Source organism: Centroberyx gerrardi, chromosome 3, assembly GCF_048128805.1.
Source record: "Centroberyx gerrardi isolate f3 chromosome 3, fCenGer3.hap1.cur.20231027, whole genome shotgun sequence".
NCBI classification, from domain to species: Eukaryota; Metazoa; Chordata; class Actinopteri; order Beryciformes; family Berycidae; genus Centroberyx; species Centroberyx gerrardi.
Genome location: NC_135999.1, coordinates 16,392,708 through 16,411,044, shown reverse-complemented (window position 1 = coordinate 16,411,044; position 18,337 = coordinate 16,392,708). Strand labels below are relative to the sequence as shown.

Sequence of the window (18,337 nt, the reverse complement as noted above, 5' to 3'; positions counted from 1 at the left end):
TGCTAAACGAAAGTGGTATTATTAATTTGAAGACATCTGTTTCACAATGCTATAAATATTGCACTGCTTGGCGAAATCAAATACCGGTAAGCCTTCCGCGGAAAAAAGGGAACTGGGCCGAATGTGAGACACCAACGGACTCTCAAAAAGAAACAATCCAGTTTACATGACCGAAGTGGGCAGAGGTTCAACCTCTCGCTCCTCTTATGTAGTCTCTGAAATAGCCCTGGATACTTCCGGTTCCGTATTTGAAAGACGACATCGCCATTTTGATGAAACAGCGAGGAGGAACATCAGGATTGCCGAAATGGATTTTATGGATTTAAACTGAAAAACATTTGGATACATATCTTACTTCACATGGTTGAAAACAGTCGTCGACTGAAGAAGGACCTTAGTTTGCTGATTGCGTCATTGGTGGATTTAGTTAAATTATTCGAGAGCTAATTAGAGTAACATCGTTAGCATAGCATCGTGAAGCTAGCGTTAGCGCTGCTTTTGTTAGTTGAGTGGTGAGTTAACGTTAGCTAACCTCAAGGTTCACCGTGTTAGCCTTGGAATTAGCTTGCTAGCTAACGTTGCATTCATACGCTTGATTATGCTTTTAGAATAGGGTTTACATGGTTGAACAACGAAGACGCAAAATCTGTGGACTTATCTGGCAAGCTCGTATGCGATTGTGTGGACCTCTGGTGGGGTCGGTTTGTCTTGGTTGAAGAAGCAGAACTGCGCCAAAAGGCATTTCGCAAGGACTGACGCTACATGCACAGGAAACCCTAGGCCCGCTGCTATCCTAGTGGCTTGCAGCGAGGCCCAGGCTTTCCCTCAGAGACATTTCACGACGGACTTGACCTCCTTTTACATCCATGAAATAGCATACCATATACCGCATGGACTCGCTTGGATTGGTGGGGTCTTGTTGTGTTTTATCGGACTGTAAAGAACTGATCAGGCACAAGACGCCGCTCAATGGCGCCCTGGCCTCTCACATCCATGTTTTTCTTTGGGAATAACAAGGACTTTGTCGACATCTGCGAGCTACTCGCTTCCCCATTTTAGTCCATTCTTTGTCCCAATTTATCCAGTGTTTCACCGAATAATAAGGGATGGTTTACACATAAAAATCACAAGATTTAGGCTCTTATGTTCAGTGTTGACGCTGTTTGCTTTGTTATCATAACAAACCTGTGTTTTTTTCATGTGCTAGATTGAGTAAGTGCTTAGTCTTGTAAAAATGTCGTGTGTTCACTATAAGTTTTCTTCCAAACTGGACTACAACACAGTTACTTTCGATGGGCTCCATATCACGCTCAGCGAGCTTAAACGGCAGATTATGGCTCGGGAGCGTCTCAAGGCCACAGACTGCGACCTGCAGATCACCAATGCGCAGACTCGGGAAGGTAGGTCACCAACTGACAGCATGTCAACTCTGACACATGTATCATCCATTCTTATGAGAGTAACAGTAACTGACTGGTTTGATGGCATTTTCCAAAGGTTTGTAACAACTTTTGTCAGTGAATGTCAGTTAAATTGTGTGATTGTGCAATCCTTACTAACCCCTAACTAAAGAATAACATATAATTCAATGTAATGCTGTGGAGCTCATTGTTGTTTTGTCAACATGTGTCCAGACACCAGGTCCTATTTGTACATTTGAATTGGCATTTTATTCCATTTCTGTTTCCGCCAATGAGTGTTTTTCTATAGTGCAGGTGTGACATGTCTTGTTTTTGTTTGTTTTATTCTAGAGTACACTGATGATGAAGCCCACATCCCTAAACACTCTTCTGTGATCGTCCGGCGCACTCCGATTGGCGGAGTGAAACCTGCTGGCAGGACGTTCATTGTGTATGTATAATTATAAATTTATGACTGCACTGCATGCTGTCACATTGAATCATAGATTTGCAGTTCTAATTGGGTGCAATTAAAGGCTTGAATAGGTTTACACTAGATTTCTCCCAAATTATTCAAAAACACTGATCCAAGACCACCGTCAAAGTCGTTTTTGTCTTCTGGAAACACAACAGGTGAAGACTTAACCCTGTAGTCGGTCATGAGTCAGTGTTCTTGTTATGTAGCTAACTGATGGTCCCTTTCTCCCCTGTGTTTGTTTCTGCAGAGATCGTTCTGACACAGCTGTGGTGGGATCTTCTAGACCCGTATGTAAACACACAACCCTCTCTTCTTCTTCTCTCACCTCTCTCTTTCTCCCCCTCTCTCTGGCGTAAATCACCTTTCTCAAGAACATTCTGTCAATGATGACTGAGTTGTGTGTATCTCCTGTTCACTGTGTGTTGGCTACATTTGTGTTGAGATCTCAACCTCTATATGTTATTTATTGTCTTTTGGGGAGGGTTTCCTAAAGTCACCACAGTTAAAGTAGTTTGTTGTTTCTCTCCAAAGCTCCACACTTTTCGCTGTTTCAAGTATATTTTTGAAATTAGCAATTTAGATTATGCTATTTCAATTGTGGCTGCATGAAATGAGGTGGGTGAGAGAAACAACAGACTAGTTTAGCAACTGTTGCTTTTGGATACCCTGACTTGATTGACCAATTGTTGAACCCTGTTGTTGCCACGTTATGATTGATTGAGAAATCACATAAACTGTTATTACTGTATTTCATAATGAAATGGTGTTGTAGCCTGCTTCTGGCCAGGCAAATGTATTTGAGGGGTTTGTAAAAGGAAACTATGGTCACTTTGTTTTAATGATATTTCACTGTCATTTTATTTTCTGTGAAAATACTTTTCTTTTGTGGTTAAAGAACCCAATGGAGTAAAGTGTGGCTGGGATTGATTGTAATTAACTTTGATTACAAGACTAAAGTTGAGTGAGTGGAATAGACTCGCATAGTGATTTCTTTTCAAAGCTTACCCTGCTAAACTTGAATATAATCAAGCCTGTTGTTCAGTAACATTGTCAATTGTTTTGTCCTGTACAATTTCATTATGAAGATGTTCTATTCTGCAATGAATATGGACTGCACATAACTCCTTATCTTAAAGGCTCGCAGATTTTATCTTGCTGAGTTAAATGCTATGCATTGATTTAGATTCTTAAATGTCTATTCTGCAAAAAAACAGCTATTAGCTGGAAGTGTTTTGTTAAAATTGTGGTTTGAGGCATCAATAAGAGAAGGCAGATTTGATAAGTGAGATGCTATTGTGACTTGGCCACTGAAGTATAATATTGTGACTTGATCACAGAGTTATTTGACACATAATCAGTCAATTAAATAACCTGTCAATCTCTGGAGGCCTTCCATGGTTGCTGCAGTGAGAAGTACTGGTGTAGTGTGTCCTGTAAGCTGTAAGCTGCAGAACCTGTCAATAAAGTTGTTCAGTGGTTCCGTGTCAGAACCATTTGCACCAGATCCCTGTGTGTTCCCTCCGCAGCATTCCGCAAAACCCGGCCTTCCCTCCAAGCCCTGCATATCATGATGGAGAGCCCACCCTGCCCCCTTGTTTATTTATACAAAAACTGTATATTAGAATTAGGCATAGCAGGCTTTTTCTTATGCTATTGTAAATATATTACTTTTTTGTCTGTGTGCATTAGACTTTGCTCTCGTGGTTGATAGATTCCTCACCTGCATTATATAGGCTTCCCTGTCACTTGCTTTCACCCTCGCCCGTTTTAAGCGAAAACTTAAACGGGTACCGTGACAGTTTCTTTTAGTTTTCTTTTTCTTCATCGGGCACTTCTCTTTATTTTTAAAGAAACAGTTATACATTTGTGTTTTAGCAATCCTACAAGTGGACATTTAATATTGTTAGCATTTCTTTTATTGAAACCAATGGGTACTGCTCCCTCCAAGTTAACTCATTCGTTTTCAAACAGCAGGATTCCATTGGATTTGATTAAAATTGCTAACAATCTTAACAACCTCTTTTGAAGAGCCAATGGAGACATCTTTAACCACTGTGGCCTGGTGAAGGGAAACTGCATGCTAAAATTCAGTGTCCAAGTATTCCTTTAGGTGGATCAACCCTCTCCCTTCCATAGCAGGAGAAACTTCAGGGTCTCTATTAGAGTGATGTACCAGTAGTATAACTCTTGATTTGGCTTGACCTGTCATGAAGCCCAAGGAGGAAGGAAGGAAGGATGCAAGTGTTGAAACAGATGCTTATAGAAACTACTCTAGCTAGAATCTAAAGCATCAAGATATAAGCAGCCACGGACTTGGATGTATGGAAGAGTAGTTGGAGTCATGTTTTGTATAGATAAAGATGATATTGCCTAGTGACAAAGTTAGTGCAAATTAACAGACATTGCCTTTAGCAGGGATATTTTTTTTTTCCGTGTGGAGGGGCTTGTTGGACATAACACCGTTACAACTTTCTTTTAAATTATTTTTCTTTTGTGTTGTCCTATTTACATCCCTGCTTTATGGTAATTTCTTAACCAGATAAGTGGAACTCTTCCATGTAAACAGGTCTGAATAGACAGAACCCTAGATAAGGCATTCACAACCCTTTTCTTAATATTTCTTTAAAAAAATATTAACACTTAAACACAAATCTAACAGACCGAGTTAGCTTTGCGGCACACATGCCTTGTTATCTATGTCTTGATCCGAATGTTTACTCCCCTATACCTGCTTTACTTCTTCTTGCCCTTTTTTGGAGCAGTGAAAAAGAGTCGCCTAGGTCATCTTCACTTTCAAGAGGAGTGAGGGATTAGATGGACACTCCAAGGGACTAAACACAGTAGTGGTGGGGATCTGTCTGGGCTCTGACCTTCCACTGTGTGTCTCCTAGATGTCACGTTAACACCTTTAATGTCTGTACTCTGATTCTCCTGCAGACTGATTCATCCCCCTCTTTGTCACTGGCCCAACTCTCCAAGGTACTGTGTTTGTGTAAATGCAGGTGATATTTCCAGAAAGTATTTCTTAAGTTAGCAAATATACTTTCATTTACTTCTCTTGAGGTTGATATCCTTCTTTTCTCTGCTTTCATCTCTCCCTTTTGTATTTTAGACTGCTAACCTGGCTGACGCAAATGCATCGGAGGAGGACAAGATTAGAGCCATGATCTCTCAGTCCAACCATGACTATGATCCTATACAGTTAGTATACATACATGCACACACTCTAAAGCTTGATCTTAGTCCCACGTGGTTTTGACCACATAAGTATCTGAAACTAAACACACATGCCAACATCATTCTCTAGCTGTAGTTGGTTAATATTTAATGTACTTGTCTCCCTAGTTACTCCAAGAAGGCAGTTGGACCTCCTCCTGCTCACTATACCTGCTTCCGCTGTGGAAAGGCTGGCCACTACATACGGCAATGCCCCATGCAAATGGTAACCATTGTGTATAGACACCACAATACACCACATGTATTTAAACATACTGTGTGATGTTATTGACACAACAACACAGTGCAACTCTTGCAATTTTAGGCTATGTTTTGCATTTGCGATGATGATTTATTTTGTTGTTTTTATTTTTAACTTGTTTGCGTCCAGGATAAAAGTGTGGAGGGTCCTAAGCCTGTAAGGATTAGCAAGGGCATTCCTCAGAGCTTCATGGTGAAAGCAGAGCCGGGCACCAAGGGAGCCATGTTAACCAGCACTGGAGAATATGCTATTCCTGCTATAGATGCGTACGTGTCACACATGCACACACATTGTTAATTATACTTTCTGAGCAGGTTTTGGTGACATCCAGTAGTCTTGTATACAAAATTCCATTTGCACTAACACCAAGTTAAATTTAAAGCTAACTTTAATCCTTATCCTAATTTCCTAATCCCCAATCCTGCCTCTTTTCCTAACCCCAACCACTAAGTGCCAAACAACGTTCTAACCCTCACCCTCAATGCCCTCATGTGTTATTTTTTTTTCATGTTTTTATATCTCTATGTTCTCATAAGGATAGATGTACAAACGTACACACATGCTTATTATTGCTGCTCTCTTTTTGGTTTTGGTAATAAGATGATCCTGTGGTTTAAAAAAAATCAAATCTATGTTAATACAGGGAGGCGTATGCGCTAGGAAAGAAGGAGCGTCCTCCGTTCGTTCCTCGTGACCAGTCCTCCTCTGAGGATGAGTCTGACCCAATCCCCGATGAACTGCTCTGTCCAATCTGCAACGACCTGATGACTGATGCTGTGGTCATACCCTGCTGTGGGAACAGTTACTGCGATGAGTGTGAGTTCACACACACCCTCAAAACACAGATACAAAGGAGTAAATAAAAACCAAAGATAGAATAAAGTAGGAAGTCAAAAGCAATGTTTGCAAAGCACAAAACATAAAAGCAAGGCAAGAACATGAAAACAACACATAAAAAGTGAGGTCAAGGACAGTTAATACAAGATCATTATATGAAAGCAAGCATATAGAAGCGAGTTTTAAGAAGTGATTAAAAGAATACTGGGTTAGTCTCAGGCAGGTTGTTCCAAAGTCTAGGAGCTTTGATGGCAATGGACCGCTTCTTGTTTTCAATCTTGACTTTGGAACAGCCAATAGAGACTGAGGACTTCAGCCTGTGATGCCTCTTGTATGGAGTGAAAAGGTCTGATATAGCTTGGTGCCAGACCCATCCATGCCTTAAAAAGGATCAGTATAATCTTGAATTAAAAATCCATCCCATAACACTGTTAAAAAACAGTTGGCATTATACCTTGCATTTCTGGGCCCAATTTGTTGTTTGATGGTTCCCATGGATAACTGGTTTAATGTAGATGACATGGCGTCCCATTGATATATTTCCAGTGCAGCTACAATGGAGTTTAACAGCAGAAAAATTGAAATTATCAAGAACATCAGCTGTAAATGCCAGGTTTTGGTGTTAGTCCTACATTCAACAGTCACATCGGGAGTCACATCGGGATTTTTCCTTTTTAAAGAATGTCAATTTTCAGCGTGAGTTCCCATTTAATTTAAAAAAGGATTGTGTTTGCTCTCAGGTATCAGGACCAGCTTGCTGGACTCAGAGGAGCACATCTGCTTCACCTGCAAACAGTCTGATGTTTCACCTGATAACCTCATTGCCAACAAGTTTCTTCGTCAGGTAACCCACCCACTCAAGCATGCAGACTCTAGGTTGTATTTGTTAGTTCCTTTGACAAAAAGATGGATAAGACAACAGTTCACCAGAGGATACATAGCAGAAAAAAAATGTAGAACAGCTCCTTTTCAATGATGTGCCATCTGTCTCTCCTCCCTTTCTTCCCACAGGCTGTCAACAACTTTAAGAATGAGACAGGTTACACCAAACATGGGCGCAAGCAGCTGCACCAAGCAGCCCCGCCACCACCCCGCCCTCAGTTACTCAGGACTCTGCCCTCCAGACAGCAGGACCCGCTAATGGCCAACATCTCGCACCCTCCTGCTACCAGCGTACCCGCCACCACTGCCCCTCAAGCACAGGTCCCGCCTACTCAGCCTGTGGCTACTCCCCCTGTTGAGGGACAAGAGGTTTCGCCAGCACCTGCACCTGCACCTACACCTGCACCTGTGCCTGCGCCTGCCCTTGACCACCATTCTCCTATGCACTCAGCCAGTCAGAGTGAACCGCCTCCACCAGGGTGAGTTTGCTCTAAGAGGTTATATACCTACATAAGCTCAATGCAGTGAAAGGTAGTTGAAAATAACCAGGATTGCTAAGGATTATTGGTGATGCTGTGTGTGTGTGTGTTTATATGTTTAGTGAGACTGAGCCGGAGCCTAATGTGACACCAGACTCTTCTGGAACCTCTGACAGTGGACACCAGGTGAGCCACTCTTCTTGACCTGAATATTGGCTGTCTGGTTTGGTATAACGTGTCACTGACCACTAACACTGTATCTAGAGCAGTAAGTCGACTTTTTACCTACATTTTTCTCACCCCGATTGGTCCCACAGGGCTACCATGTACCTGTGATTGGACATCCACCGCCTTCAAGGCCCCCTCATCCCTCAGGTAAGAGGTTCACTTTTGGTTGTTTTACTTAGTTAAACTTGAAGGAAAGATATTCAGCGGCTAAAAAAAGTAACTGTCTCCCCGCTCCATCAGGTCACCAGCCAAGGCCACACCACACTCACAGAGGGGGAGGAAGACACTGGGACAGGTAAGGCGTGTCTACGAGGCTGTCTGATCTGTTAAGAGTTTTTATCACTATGTGTCAATCTCACAAGTGTCTGTCTCTCCCTCTTGCTCTCTGTCACTATTGCCAGGCCTTACAGACCTCGAGGAGAGCACCCTCCCCCTCACCTCCAGACAGCTCCACCTCCTGGTCCTGCTCCTCCAGTCTACCCGGCGCCTTCCCTGTACCCACTACCCCCGCAGTCCTACCCCCCTCCCTACTCCTCTGGCCCCGGCCATGTCCCTCCACCTGCAGTCAGTTACCAGCCCCAGCCTGTCTATGTCCCTGGACCACCAGGGGTCAACCCTCCCTGGGTTCCCCCTGGTGCCCAGCCCCCTCTTGGCCCGCTGCCCCCCTCCCTCTCCCAGCCCCCCCTCTCCAAGGAAGATTTCTACAGGCAGCGGCACCACCATCAGGACGAGTGAGTTATTATTACTTCTGTTTGGATCTTTATCTTTATTCAGGGATGGGATTATGAATTAATTAATATCTAAAACCAAGGAATGTGGTGGATTTTGACACGTTGTCTGTCTCTGTATCACCAGAGTTACATCCAAACTGGATGAGTTCACTAAAGACTTCCACAAAGAGCTTATGAAGTACAGAAATGCACCAAAGAGACGAAGACGGTCCTATTCTAGGTAACTGCATTTGCATAACCAACACACAACCCCAGACATCCAAGTACAGGCATTCCAAACTTAACAATTCAGTTCTTACATGTATTACATGTGCATACTTCCAGTCTACTGGTGCATTTTACATATAATCTGCTTTTTCCCCCCCTTTGTTTCTCTACCATCTTTCTCTCTAGGTCCAGGTCATACAGTCGCTCTCCATTCAGCCGCTCTCCCTACTCCAGATCTAGATCCAGATCCAGGTCTTACTCTTATTCCCCCAGTCGATCCCGATCCCGTTCACGCTCCCGTGGCAGGTCTTACCCCCGCTCCCCTTTTTCTCGACGCAACGGTCGCAGTTATGGACGCTCACGTACACGGTCACGTTCTCGTTCAAGGTCTTATGGGTATCGGCGCTCAGGCTCACCACGATCTCCTCCCCCCTATCGGGGAGGAGGCTGGGAGGGAGGGGAAGGAGGAGGAGGAGGAGGAGGAGGAGCAGGAGCCTACAGGTCCAGGTCACGGTCTCGTTCTCCTGGTGGGTACCGGAGCCGCAGCCCTGGTGGCAGAAAGCCACCTCCTCGAGAGCCGCCGCCCTACGAACTGAAGGGTCAAGGTCGCGAGTTAACTCCTGGAGGCCATGAGCGCTGGGAAAGAGACAGCTATCGACAGTGGGAGAGGCAGTACAGAGACTGGTACAACAAGTACTACAAAGACTATGACAACCAACATGCATCACTACATCACAGAGGTCGCGGCAGCAGGGAAAGGGAGAGAGACAGGCTCTCCCCATTGTCCAGAGATTACTCCCCCCAGGGGAGGGGAAGGAGAGGCAGAGAAGAAAGAGGAGCCCCACCTCACCACCACCCTCCATCCTCTTCCTCTTCAGGGACCAAGCCCAGCACTAAAATCTTAAAGCCCAAGAAAGTAAAAAAGAAGAAGAGTGGGGAGGAGCCAGAGCCATCGCACCAATCGGTGGACAGAGGTGATGCTACACCTGTCAGAGATGAGCCAATGGACGAGGTCCCCACACTTACCAAAACACCCCCTATCTCCTCTAAGCCTCCAACGGGCACTGCGACCACCAAGGCTCCAACCTCTAAAAGCACTGCTGTACCTGGTAAAACCACAACCAAATCAGGAAAGACCCAATCAGACAAGAGCAAGAAGGAGAAGGGTCAGAAGGTAAAAGTTAAAGGAAAGACAGAGGGGGCAAAGGTAAAAGGTGACAAGGTGAAAAAAAAGACGGGAGATGGAGTGCTGCCCAAAAAGAGGGAGTCCTCGTCCTCTTCCTCTGTTGCTAAACCCTTAAAGACTACCAAGGCCAGACCAGAGGATGCCCCCAACTCTGCTGCCCTGAAGAAGGACAAGGGGAAAAGCTCCACTGTGAGGACTGCGCTGCTTAAGACCCCTCCACTGTCCTCCCGGACCCTGCCTCTCCCCCATCCCACTCTCCATGACGGCCCTCGATCCGCCCCTGACATTCGGGGGAGACGAGATCTCCCCCAGAGCGGCGGTCTCCTTCCACTCCCCCACCAACATGGACTCCCACTCATCCACCGCCCCCCCTCCCCCGTGGACAAACGCAGGAGGATAGGAGAGGACCGGGGCTCCATACTGGGGCCTCCACCTGGCAAGCTGAGGAGAATAGAAGGGACGGGGGGTGGAGGGGATGTCCTCTCTCACCCACACATCCCTCTTCAGCCCCAGCTCCAGAGGGTCCCACCTACCTCGGAGAGGCCAGGCCTTCTTCCCATTCCAGGGAGCCGTGAGATGGGCCGAGGAGAGGCAGAGCGAGGGTCCATCAGACCTCTCATGGACCTTCAGGTAGGACCGACGCTCCCTGGTGGTTAAGCAGTCATGGGAAGTACTAGAAGACACACGTTTTAGGCAGGTTATCAACAGTGTGTAGCAGATAATTTTATACTATAATCAGGGATGTGACTTTGGCATAGGATTCCACGTTTCCAATTTATTTATAATCAGATTACCGTTTTCCTGCTTTTTCCCACATTTTTTCCTGCCTTTTACCACATCGTTGTTGTGATAGATCAAGAGGCAAATTCACGTCAATCAGTCAGGGGTGAGACACTTGACTAATTTACTATATATCAAACTTCATCATTTTGATCAGTATGTAATGAATAAAAGGAAGTAAGCGTTCTAGAATTGTCAAAATGTAACTTAACTATGAATTTTCACACTTTAGCGGTAAAGTTTCATCGAATTTTTCATTTCATTAACTCTCACAATTCTTTTCTTGTATTCAGATGACTATAGGTAATCACCACAAATGTATCCTGAGACTGTACAGAAACTGCATTTGTTGTGTATCTGATTGCACCTCTTGTTTTTCCCCTCCTCCAGGTGAAGCCTCTGGCCCAGAGGAGGATCAAGCTTAACAGAGAGCTGGGGAGGAAGGGCAGTGTGGAGACGCCACCCTCGGACAGAGCACCCGCAGTGCCCGAGAAGACGAGCTCCACCTCAGACCGATCTGCTCCCATCAGCACCTCCGGAGGAGACAGACCCACCAGAACAGCTGAGGGAACTGGAAGGAGAGAGCGATCGGCGTCTGGGGAGAGAGGAGGCTCCAGAGAGAGACCCGGGAGCGCCGGGGAGAGAGTGCCAGCCTCAGAGAGAGAGCGGGACAGAACCTCGGGATTGGACAGAGAGAGGGACAGAGCTTCAGTGTCGGACAGAGAGAGGGACAGAGCTTCTGGATCGGACAGAGAGAGGGACAGAGCTTCTGGATCGGACAGAGAGAGGGACAGAGCTTCTGGATTGGACAGAGAGAGGGATAGAGCTCCAGGGTCAGATAGAGAGAGGGATAGAGCTCCAGGGTCAGATAGAGAGAGGGATAGGGTGTTAGGGCTGGGGATGCCGAAGGTAGCGGTGACGGTGGAGAGAGATGCTGCAGAAGGAGAGAGGTCTGTGAGGACGGAAAGAAAGACCTCAAGTGCTGCTGCTGGTGGTAGTAGTGGTGCAGGAGGAGGGAGGTCTGTCTCTCTGGAGAAGATGACCATTGGCGAGAGATCAGCCATCACCAAGAGACCAGCGGACCAACAGGAGAAACCAAGCTCGACTTCCAAGGAGAGAGGAGGAGAAGGGTCAGAAAGAGCTGCCAAACCTGACAGGTGTGCTACATTTGTCTCACTTCTGTGTGTCTAACCAACATTCATAGTCATGATAGCTTAAGTGGTGTGCTGCTTTATCTGTAAATGTAGTCACCAATGTATGTAATTATTTCCCCCTCTGTCCCAGGGGTGTATCCAGGGACAGATCAGAGAGAAGTGTGTCCTCAGGAGAGAAGCCAGCTGCTGCTCACAGAGAAGGTAATTGGATTGGCTGTATGTGTGCACATGCGTGTGAAGTGGAGATAACTTTAATTTCGTCTTGTGCAATCTAATTTAGTGAACATTGATTAAACCAGCCTTTCCTTTTCTCCCTCCGCCCTCTTCTAGCAGTGAAAGACGGTGAGGAGTCTGCAGTGAAGAGCAAATCCAGAATCAGTCGCAAAGCCCTGACACGCCATGTCCCGGGCTCCACTAGGTGAGTCTGTTGTGCTAGTGTTACTTATAGACTATACTGTAGATTGTAATAGGAATGTTATCGTAGTTGCCAGGTATGCTCTATGATTACCATAAACATGTCTGTGCTGTTATGTTCCAGCAGTAAGTCAGCTGAAGAGACGAGGCGAGACTCTGACCAAGACCAGAGGGGAGTAGGCTCTAAACCCACAGAGCAGCCGCCGTGTAGCCCTGCAAACAGCCGTGACCACAGCCCCAGCCTCAGCCCAGCACCCAGCCTGGACAGACAGGAGACCCTCATTCAGCCACCTCCTCGCTCCAAGTGGGAGAGAGAAGACGACGAAGAGGGGCAGGAGAACGGAGTGGGCACATCCAAGGAGAGAGAGCCTTCGCCATTGCTGCCCAGGGGCCGAGGCAGAGAGGTGCAGCCTGAAGCACCTAAACCTATCCGGAGTGAAGGGCGAGATGGAACGAGGGAGGAAAAGAGAGGGGTAGTGCGGGAGGAGAAGAAAGGGAGAGCACTAAGGGAAGAGGGTAAAGGTGTCAGGGCGGCAAAGGCAGATTCTGTCAAATCAACCAGGACTAAAGTGGTGAGGGAGGAGGGGAGAGGAGTAAGAGAAGAAGGGAGAGTTGGAGTGAGGGAGGAGGGAAGAGGAGTAGGGAGGGAGGAAGGGAGAGGAGGAGGAGGAAGAGAAGAGGCGAGAGGAGTGATGGGGAAGGAGGAGAGAGCAGCAGAGGGGAGAGGTGGAGGAGGAAGAGAGGAGAGTCGCGGCCCGGAGCCCAGGAGACAGCGTTTGTGTTCGGACCTGGGCCGTGAGACCGACGAGGCGGCCTTCGTCCCAGACTACAGCGAGGGAGAGGGCTCGGAGGCAGAGAGAGGGGGGAGCGACAGCCCCAGCCCCTCCCTCAGCGCTGGCTCCCACAGCCCTGCCCATAGCAACCGCAGCGGCTCGGCAACCACCACCACCACCACGGCAGACAAGAAGAAGAAGAAACACAAGAAGCATAAAAAACACAAAAAGCACAAGAAGCACATCGCCCAAGAGGGAGAAGCAGAGCACAAGGAGCACAAACACAAACACAAGAAAAAGAAACATAAAAAGAACAAAGAGAAGGATGGGGAGGAAGGAGAAGAAAAGGTGGAGAGAGCAGAGGATCAGACTCTGTGCTAACTAGCAGTAGTTAACGGTCCAAGTTAAGCCTGCTGGCTAACATCTGCCTTCCTGTGTTCAGGAGTGATGATGCATTTAGAAATGCCAGCCAACGTTGGCATGCTCCTCCTTGTGCCACTTAGATGCAGCAGGGAATGGATGAAGTGGCACTTTGAATGTCCATGACCTTGAAAGAGACCGGAGGAGGTTTGTCTGGCTGTTATTCTAACCCTTAATTTACTGCAGTTCTCCAAACGTACATGGTACTTTGTTGTGCCTGGATGCAGCAGTTCGCCCAATACTGGGGTTTCTTTCTCTTTTTCTGTGTGAACCCTCTTTGGTTACGTTGGGTCTGGAAAACCCAGGTGTGTTCCTGTTCCTCGTTATTGTGTTCAACCTGGAGCCTGGCAGAAAGGACTTGATATTAACTGATAAAACTGCAGTGAGTCGAAATGATAGGAGTAACAAACGCTGTACTCAGGGATGTGATTGCTTCCTTCTAAAGTAGGAATTGCCGTTTCTCTGCCCCCTTTGATTAATTTGTAAATAGAGATGAACTGTCCCTCCATGTATTTTCTGTTTTGTTTTGATTTTTTTCAGTTCGTCTTGATCACATCCCTGTGTGCCGTTCTAGGCTGAAAATACTGAATAACAAGCATACTGTACTGAATATGTTTGATTGCTATGAGAGCCCTTGTAAGCACCTTTTAAGTTGAACCAGATCCTTTAGCGTACAGGCTGCATTCATGCTACACTGGATTGTATTATCTGGGATGTGTCTGTTCATTTTCGCAAATCAGTCTGCATGTTTTTGTTCCAAAGGTGCAGTGCTAGTCTATCACATTGTGCGAGAGAGTGAATGTGTGTGAGTGTGAAATGTGATCTGTGGTTGACAGGAAGGGGACAAATTGGAGGGCTGCTGTTCTTACAAATGACAGTTTTTGCTTTTTTTTTTTTTTTTTAAATTAAAATGTTTTGACCTCATGAAATTCTGTCTCAAAGTGATTTGTATTTTTAACATTGGTTAATGTCTTAGTGTAATGACTACACAAATGAACTTACACAGGTGTAAACGGGTAAACTCAGGATGTATCATTTTCAGCGCATCTTTGTGTCTAATTTTGGGCAACACATGTTTTCTTCACACCACGTCATTGTGCTACTAACACACTATTACACTAATGTCTTGTGTGGAGGAGTAACACAAATGTGTTGAGCCAAGCAAGACACATCGATGCCAGCTGCTTTTGTCATTGCTGTTCTTAAATGCACTATTGAATGCATTGGAGACATTTGGGCCTTTTAAGCATAAAAATGGCTTATCTCCGGTGTAATTTGTATTTTCAAACTAGAGACTAGAGAAGAAAAAGGACAGAAGGGAGAAATTATATGAGACGCTAAAGTACAGGGTGATCTTGAAGTACAATGAAAGGACACACTTTTGTTTTCGTAACATCCTAAACTGATGCAGTACACAAATCCTTTGGTAGATAGAGCCATCTGGTAAAATTCTACCACTCAAACATGAGTATTATTAGTGAAAGAACTTGATAGGCTTGATATTTTACTGATGATGTTCCATCTTTGGTGCATTAACCTCTATGACTTAAATTGCAGAAGTCTGCAGTCAAATTCTAGATTTACTTAAAAGTGAAGCCCTCCAGTAAAGCATCTAAAATTGTTCTTTGCTACAGTGCTTATGTAAAGATAATTATCTACACCAACTCTGCTGCTGTGCCTTGTGTAACTGCAATGCACCAATTTTATATCCTTTAAATCACAACAGTCACGTTATTAGCTGAGACCTCATCTAATCAATAGGGCAGCCAGTTCTCCATGTAGGAACCCCTCTGTATAGACCAGACTTTAGTTTCCTGACTTCAGCACTTTCTGACCCCTCCTTTCTGTGAGCTCATCTCTCTCTGCTCTCGCCATCTAAATGTTTAAAGGGAAACTACTTTCTTAAAATGTATTATTTAACTTTTATTTAGGTCAGTTAAGGCAATGAAATGTATTTCCATCGATGGTTTGAGAAAAGCTCATTGAAGTTGGCAGGAACATTGGAGTAACAATGTGTAACGGAGACAGAAACAAGAAACAAACTACAGAACATCTGGGAGAAATGCAGAGATCCTCCTTGCATGTCACGTCCAGGTTCTGTGGCTGGTTGCAAAACTTTTGACCTCAGCTATCAAGAAACTGAATGAGCTAGAAATGTCATATTTTCTTACAAACCCGACTTTCATCTACCTCCTAACTAGTCAGAAAATGAGTCCCCCAAAGTCCAATTTGCAATTTGACTTGAAGCAAGAGAGTCATCACTTTCCATTATGCATCTTTTTTCTCTCACTTTGATAGTTGAGATACTGATTTAAAACGCATAATGTATAATCTAAATCCTCATTTTAAGGTGAAAGGAAAAGTAGATACAGTATTTGGTCACCATGGAATCGTAGTTTTATGGGTTTTACATCTGACGCTGACTATATTGGAAAGTATATATAACCCAAAGTGATATTATAGCCATTACCTTGCTGATCAAAATGATCTCAGCAAATATTCCAAGAAATCAACTCTCAATTTGATAGTTTTGAAGCACAGCAAAGTAGAAAAAGATCTGTCTATTTCATGACTTAAAAGTGATAAAAGAATAACGATGTACTGCAGCACACTGCAGCAGAGTATCAGATATTTTAGGAAGTAACAGAATTTTTCACCAGGCAGGATGGAGTTTGCGGTCGAAAGCAGTTACTTAGATAAAATGGTGAGTTTCAGCGTCTGGCAGCTCATTCCTTTACAGTCGTGAATAATTAAAATACACATCCCACATGGAAACCAATGTAGTGAGACAGACTGAACACTGTGTGGAGCTGTGAGTCCTAGGACTTTGACATGGATGGGATACACATTAACAGTAAAAAAAAAATAAAAAATGTCTGTTTCCTCATCTGCTCCAAAACGCCACCCCGCATCGTGCTACCCCTCTCTCCCAGAGCACACTGCAATAAGCTTCATTGTGTTTGTGTATGTGTGGGTGTGTGTGTGTGTGTGTGTGCGTAAGTAGCCTACCCCTGACTGTGCTAAGTTAGAGAGATAGCGTGACTGGTGGATAACAGAGAAAATAGGCTAAAGGCAAGAGATGGATGGATAGATGGAATGGGTTGAGAGATGGAGGATAAATATGGCTGGATAACGGAGAACAGCAGATGTAACAGCAGTATATAAAAGCACATTCTCTCAGCTTAGTCCACGTAGTGTGTATGTGTATGTGTGTGTATGTATAGGGTCATTATTAATGGACTCAGAGACCAGTCAGACCATTAGAGAAGATAAATATATTGTTCTAACTCCTGGCCAGATTATCATCACAAATCATTATTCCTCTTATCTACCAGCCTGCAAGGTTCATTCTGAGAGTGCATGTGTGTGTGTGTACACATGTGCACCTGTTATCTGCCTGTGTGTGTGTGTGTATGTCTGCTTGTGTTTTGTCTTACATGAATGACATCATTTCCTGTCATCAAGGCCAAAGGTTGCTAAGCAACTTCAATTCTGCCGATTGTCAGAAAAGATGCTTCTCCACTGCCTGACTCACACGCTAACTCTCTCTCATTCTCTGTCATGTATGTTATGTCGAAGGGTATAAATATGCTGTATGGCCGTGGATATGTACGGGCCAGTGCGTGTGTGTGCATTTATGCGTGTATGCTTGTGAAGAAGGAACACAAAAAAGGTGAGAGAGATAGAGAGAGAAGAGAGTGACATTTGGAGATGTATTGTTGTCTGATAGATTCCTATGATCCCCAGAACCAATAAAAAGGATGAGACAGTGATGTCGCCGCATGGTGGAAATATCCCCAGTTGTTATTCTAAATATCAAGGAAACATCTGAGCATAGGTCAGCCAATAAGTTGTTTACTGCTGCAACTGCTGCTGCGACTCTACCTTTTCCATGCAAAGTCCTTGCTATGATCCAAAAGACTCAAGACAGTGGAAATGAACACATTAAGGTACAGACTCAGGAACAGTATGACAGTACAGTAACAGTTGAGAGAGACACAGAGGATTACTGCGGTCTCCTATATCCCTCTGCTCTGAAAACTGAAACTTTAAGGAGTTGATATTGACACCTCTGACCAGGTCGCATATGCGTGTGTGTGTGTGTGTGTGTGTGTGTGTGTGTGTGTGTGTGCACTCTGTTGACCCCTTCATGTACTGCTGCTGTAACCAGGTCAAGTAAAGTAGGTACAGTCAGGATCGTACTGTTTGTGTGTATCTGAACACGTGTGCATGTATGTGCATGCTCACTCTCTGTATGAGGGTTATGTGTGCCCTCAGGTGGTTGTCATGGCAATTTCGTTAACTGATCAGGACTATTGATCTGTGATCGAATTGCCACAGCATATACTGTGTGTGTGTGTGTGTGTGTGCGTTTGTGACACTGGCGTGGAATAAAACACTTCCTCATATATTATGTTATGCGATGGTCACCATGGAAACACACCCAAGGGGCTCCTACCACACACTGATAATAATGTCTGGCCTAGATACTCATCCTCTACCGATAACACAGGGAATGTAATGTGTGTGTGTGTGTGTAATATGTGTGTGTGTGTGTGTGTGTGCATTTCAGTGACTAATGTAAACCAGCATTTGAACACGCCACACTGACAGAGTTGGAGTAAAAAATGCATGAAATGAGTCTGTGGAGCAGAAAGGGGCTTGCATGAGTTACACGAGACAGTATGTGTGAGAGGGGTGAGATGAGCTGGAAGGAGTGGGAATAGGAGTGGGAGTGGGAGTGGAAATACACAGCAAGGGAGATCCTAACTACTGATTACTACCACCACACACACACACACACACACACACACACCCTCCTCCTCCCAACACTCACCAATTTTCTTCTCAGGGAGTAAAATATTAGCAGAAGAGGCCCATGAGAGAGAG

The 18,337-nt window shown here is 45.0% G+C and overlaps 2 protein-coding genes across 3 annotated transcripts; both read left to right on the top strand.

The window, feature by feature from the left end:
• The first annotated feature begins 276 nt into the window (after positions 1 to 276).
• LOC139923691 (E3 ubiquitin-protein ligase RBBP6-like) lies at positions 277 to 6,140 on the top strand. Of its 2 annotated transcripts, XM_078282797.1 has the most exons (8): positions 277 to 1,400; positions 1,752 to 1,851; positions 2,126 to 2,165; positions 4,816 to 4,857; positions 4,991 to 5,079; positions 5,192 to 5,320; positions 5,486 to 5,622; positions 6,000 to 6,140. In XM_078282797.1, the coding sequence occupies exons 1-7, from the start codon at positions 1,235 to 1,237 to the stop codon at positions 5,514 to 5,516; spliced, it is 597 nt and encodes a 198-aa protein (XP_078138923.1). In that variant the 5' UTR covers positions 277 to 1,234; the 3' UTR covers positions 5,517 to 5,622; positions 6,000 to 6,140. The 2 variants fall into 2 exon arrangements, with proteins under 2 accessions (XP_078138923.1, XP_071770620.1); XM_071914519.2 differs by lacking the exons at positions 4,816 to 4,857; positions 4,991 to 5,079; positions 5,192 to 5,320; positions 5,486 to 5,622; positions 6,000 to 6,140 and having other exon boundaries at positions 2,126 to 3,382.
• On the top strand, positions 5,546 to 14,370 carry LOC144537823 (uncharacterized). The gene is made up of 15 exons (XM_078289860.1): positions 5,546 to 5,622; positions 6,000 to 6,172; positions 6,934 to 7,037; positions 7,205 to 7,396; positions 7,443 to 7,554; positions 7,872 to 7,929; positions 8,023 to 8,086; positions 8,227 to 8,513; positions 8,638 to 8,733; positions 8,907 to 10,536; positions 10,760 to 10,792; positions 11,077 to 11,843; positions 11,971 to 12,041; positions 12,171 to 12,258; positions 12,379 to 14,370. The coding sequence occupies exons 1-15, from the start codon at positions 5,546 to 5,548 to the stop codon at positions 13,406 to 13,408; spliced, it is 4,782 nt and encodes a 1,593-aa protein (XP_078145986.1). The 3' UTR covers positions 13,409 to 14,370.
• The last annotated feature ends 3,967 nt before the right edge of the window (positions 14,371 to 18,337 follow it).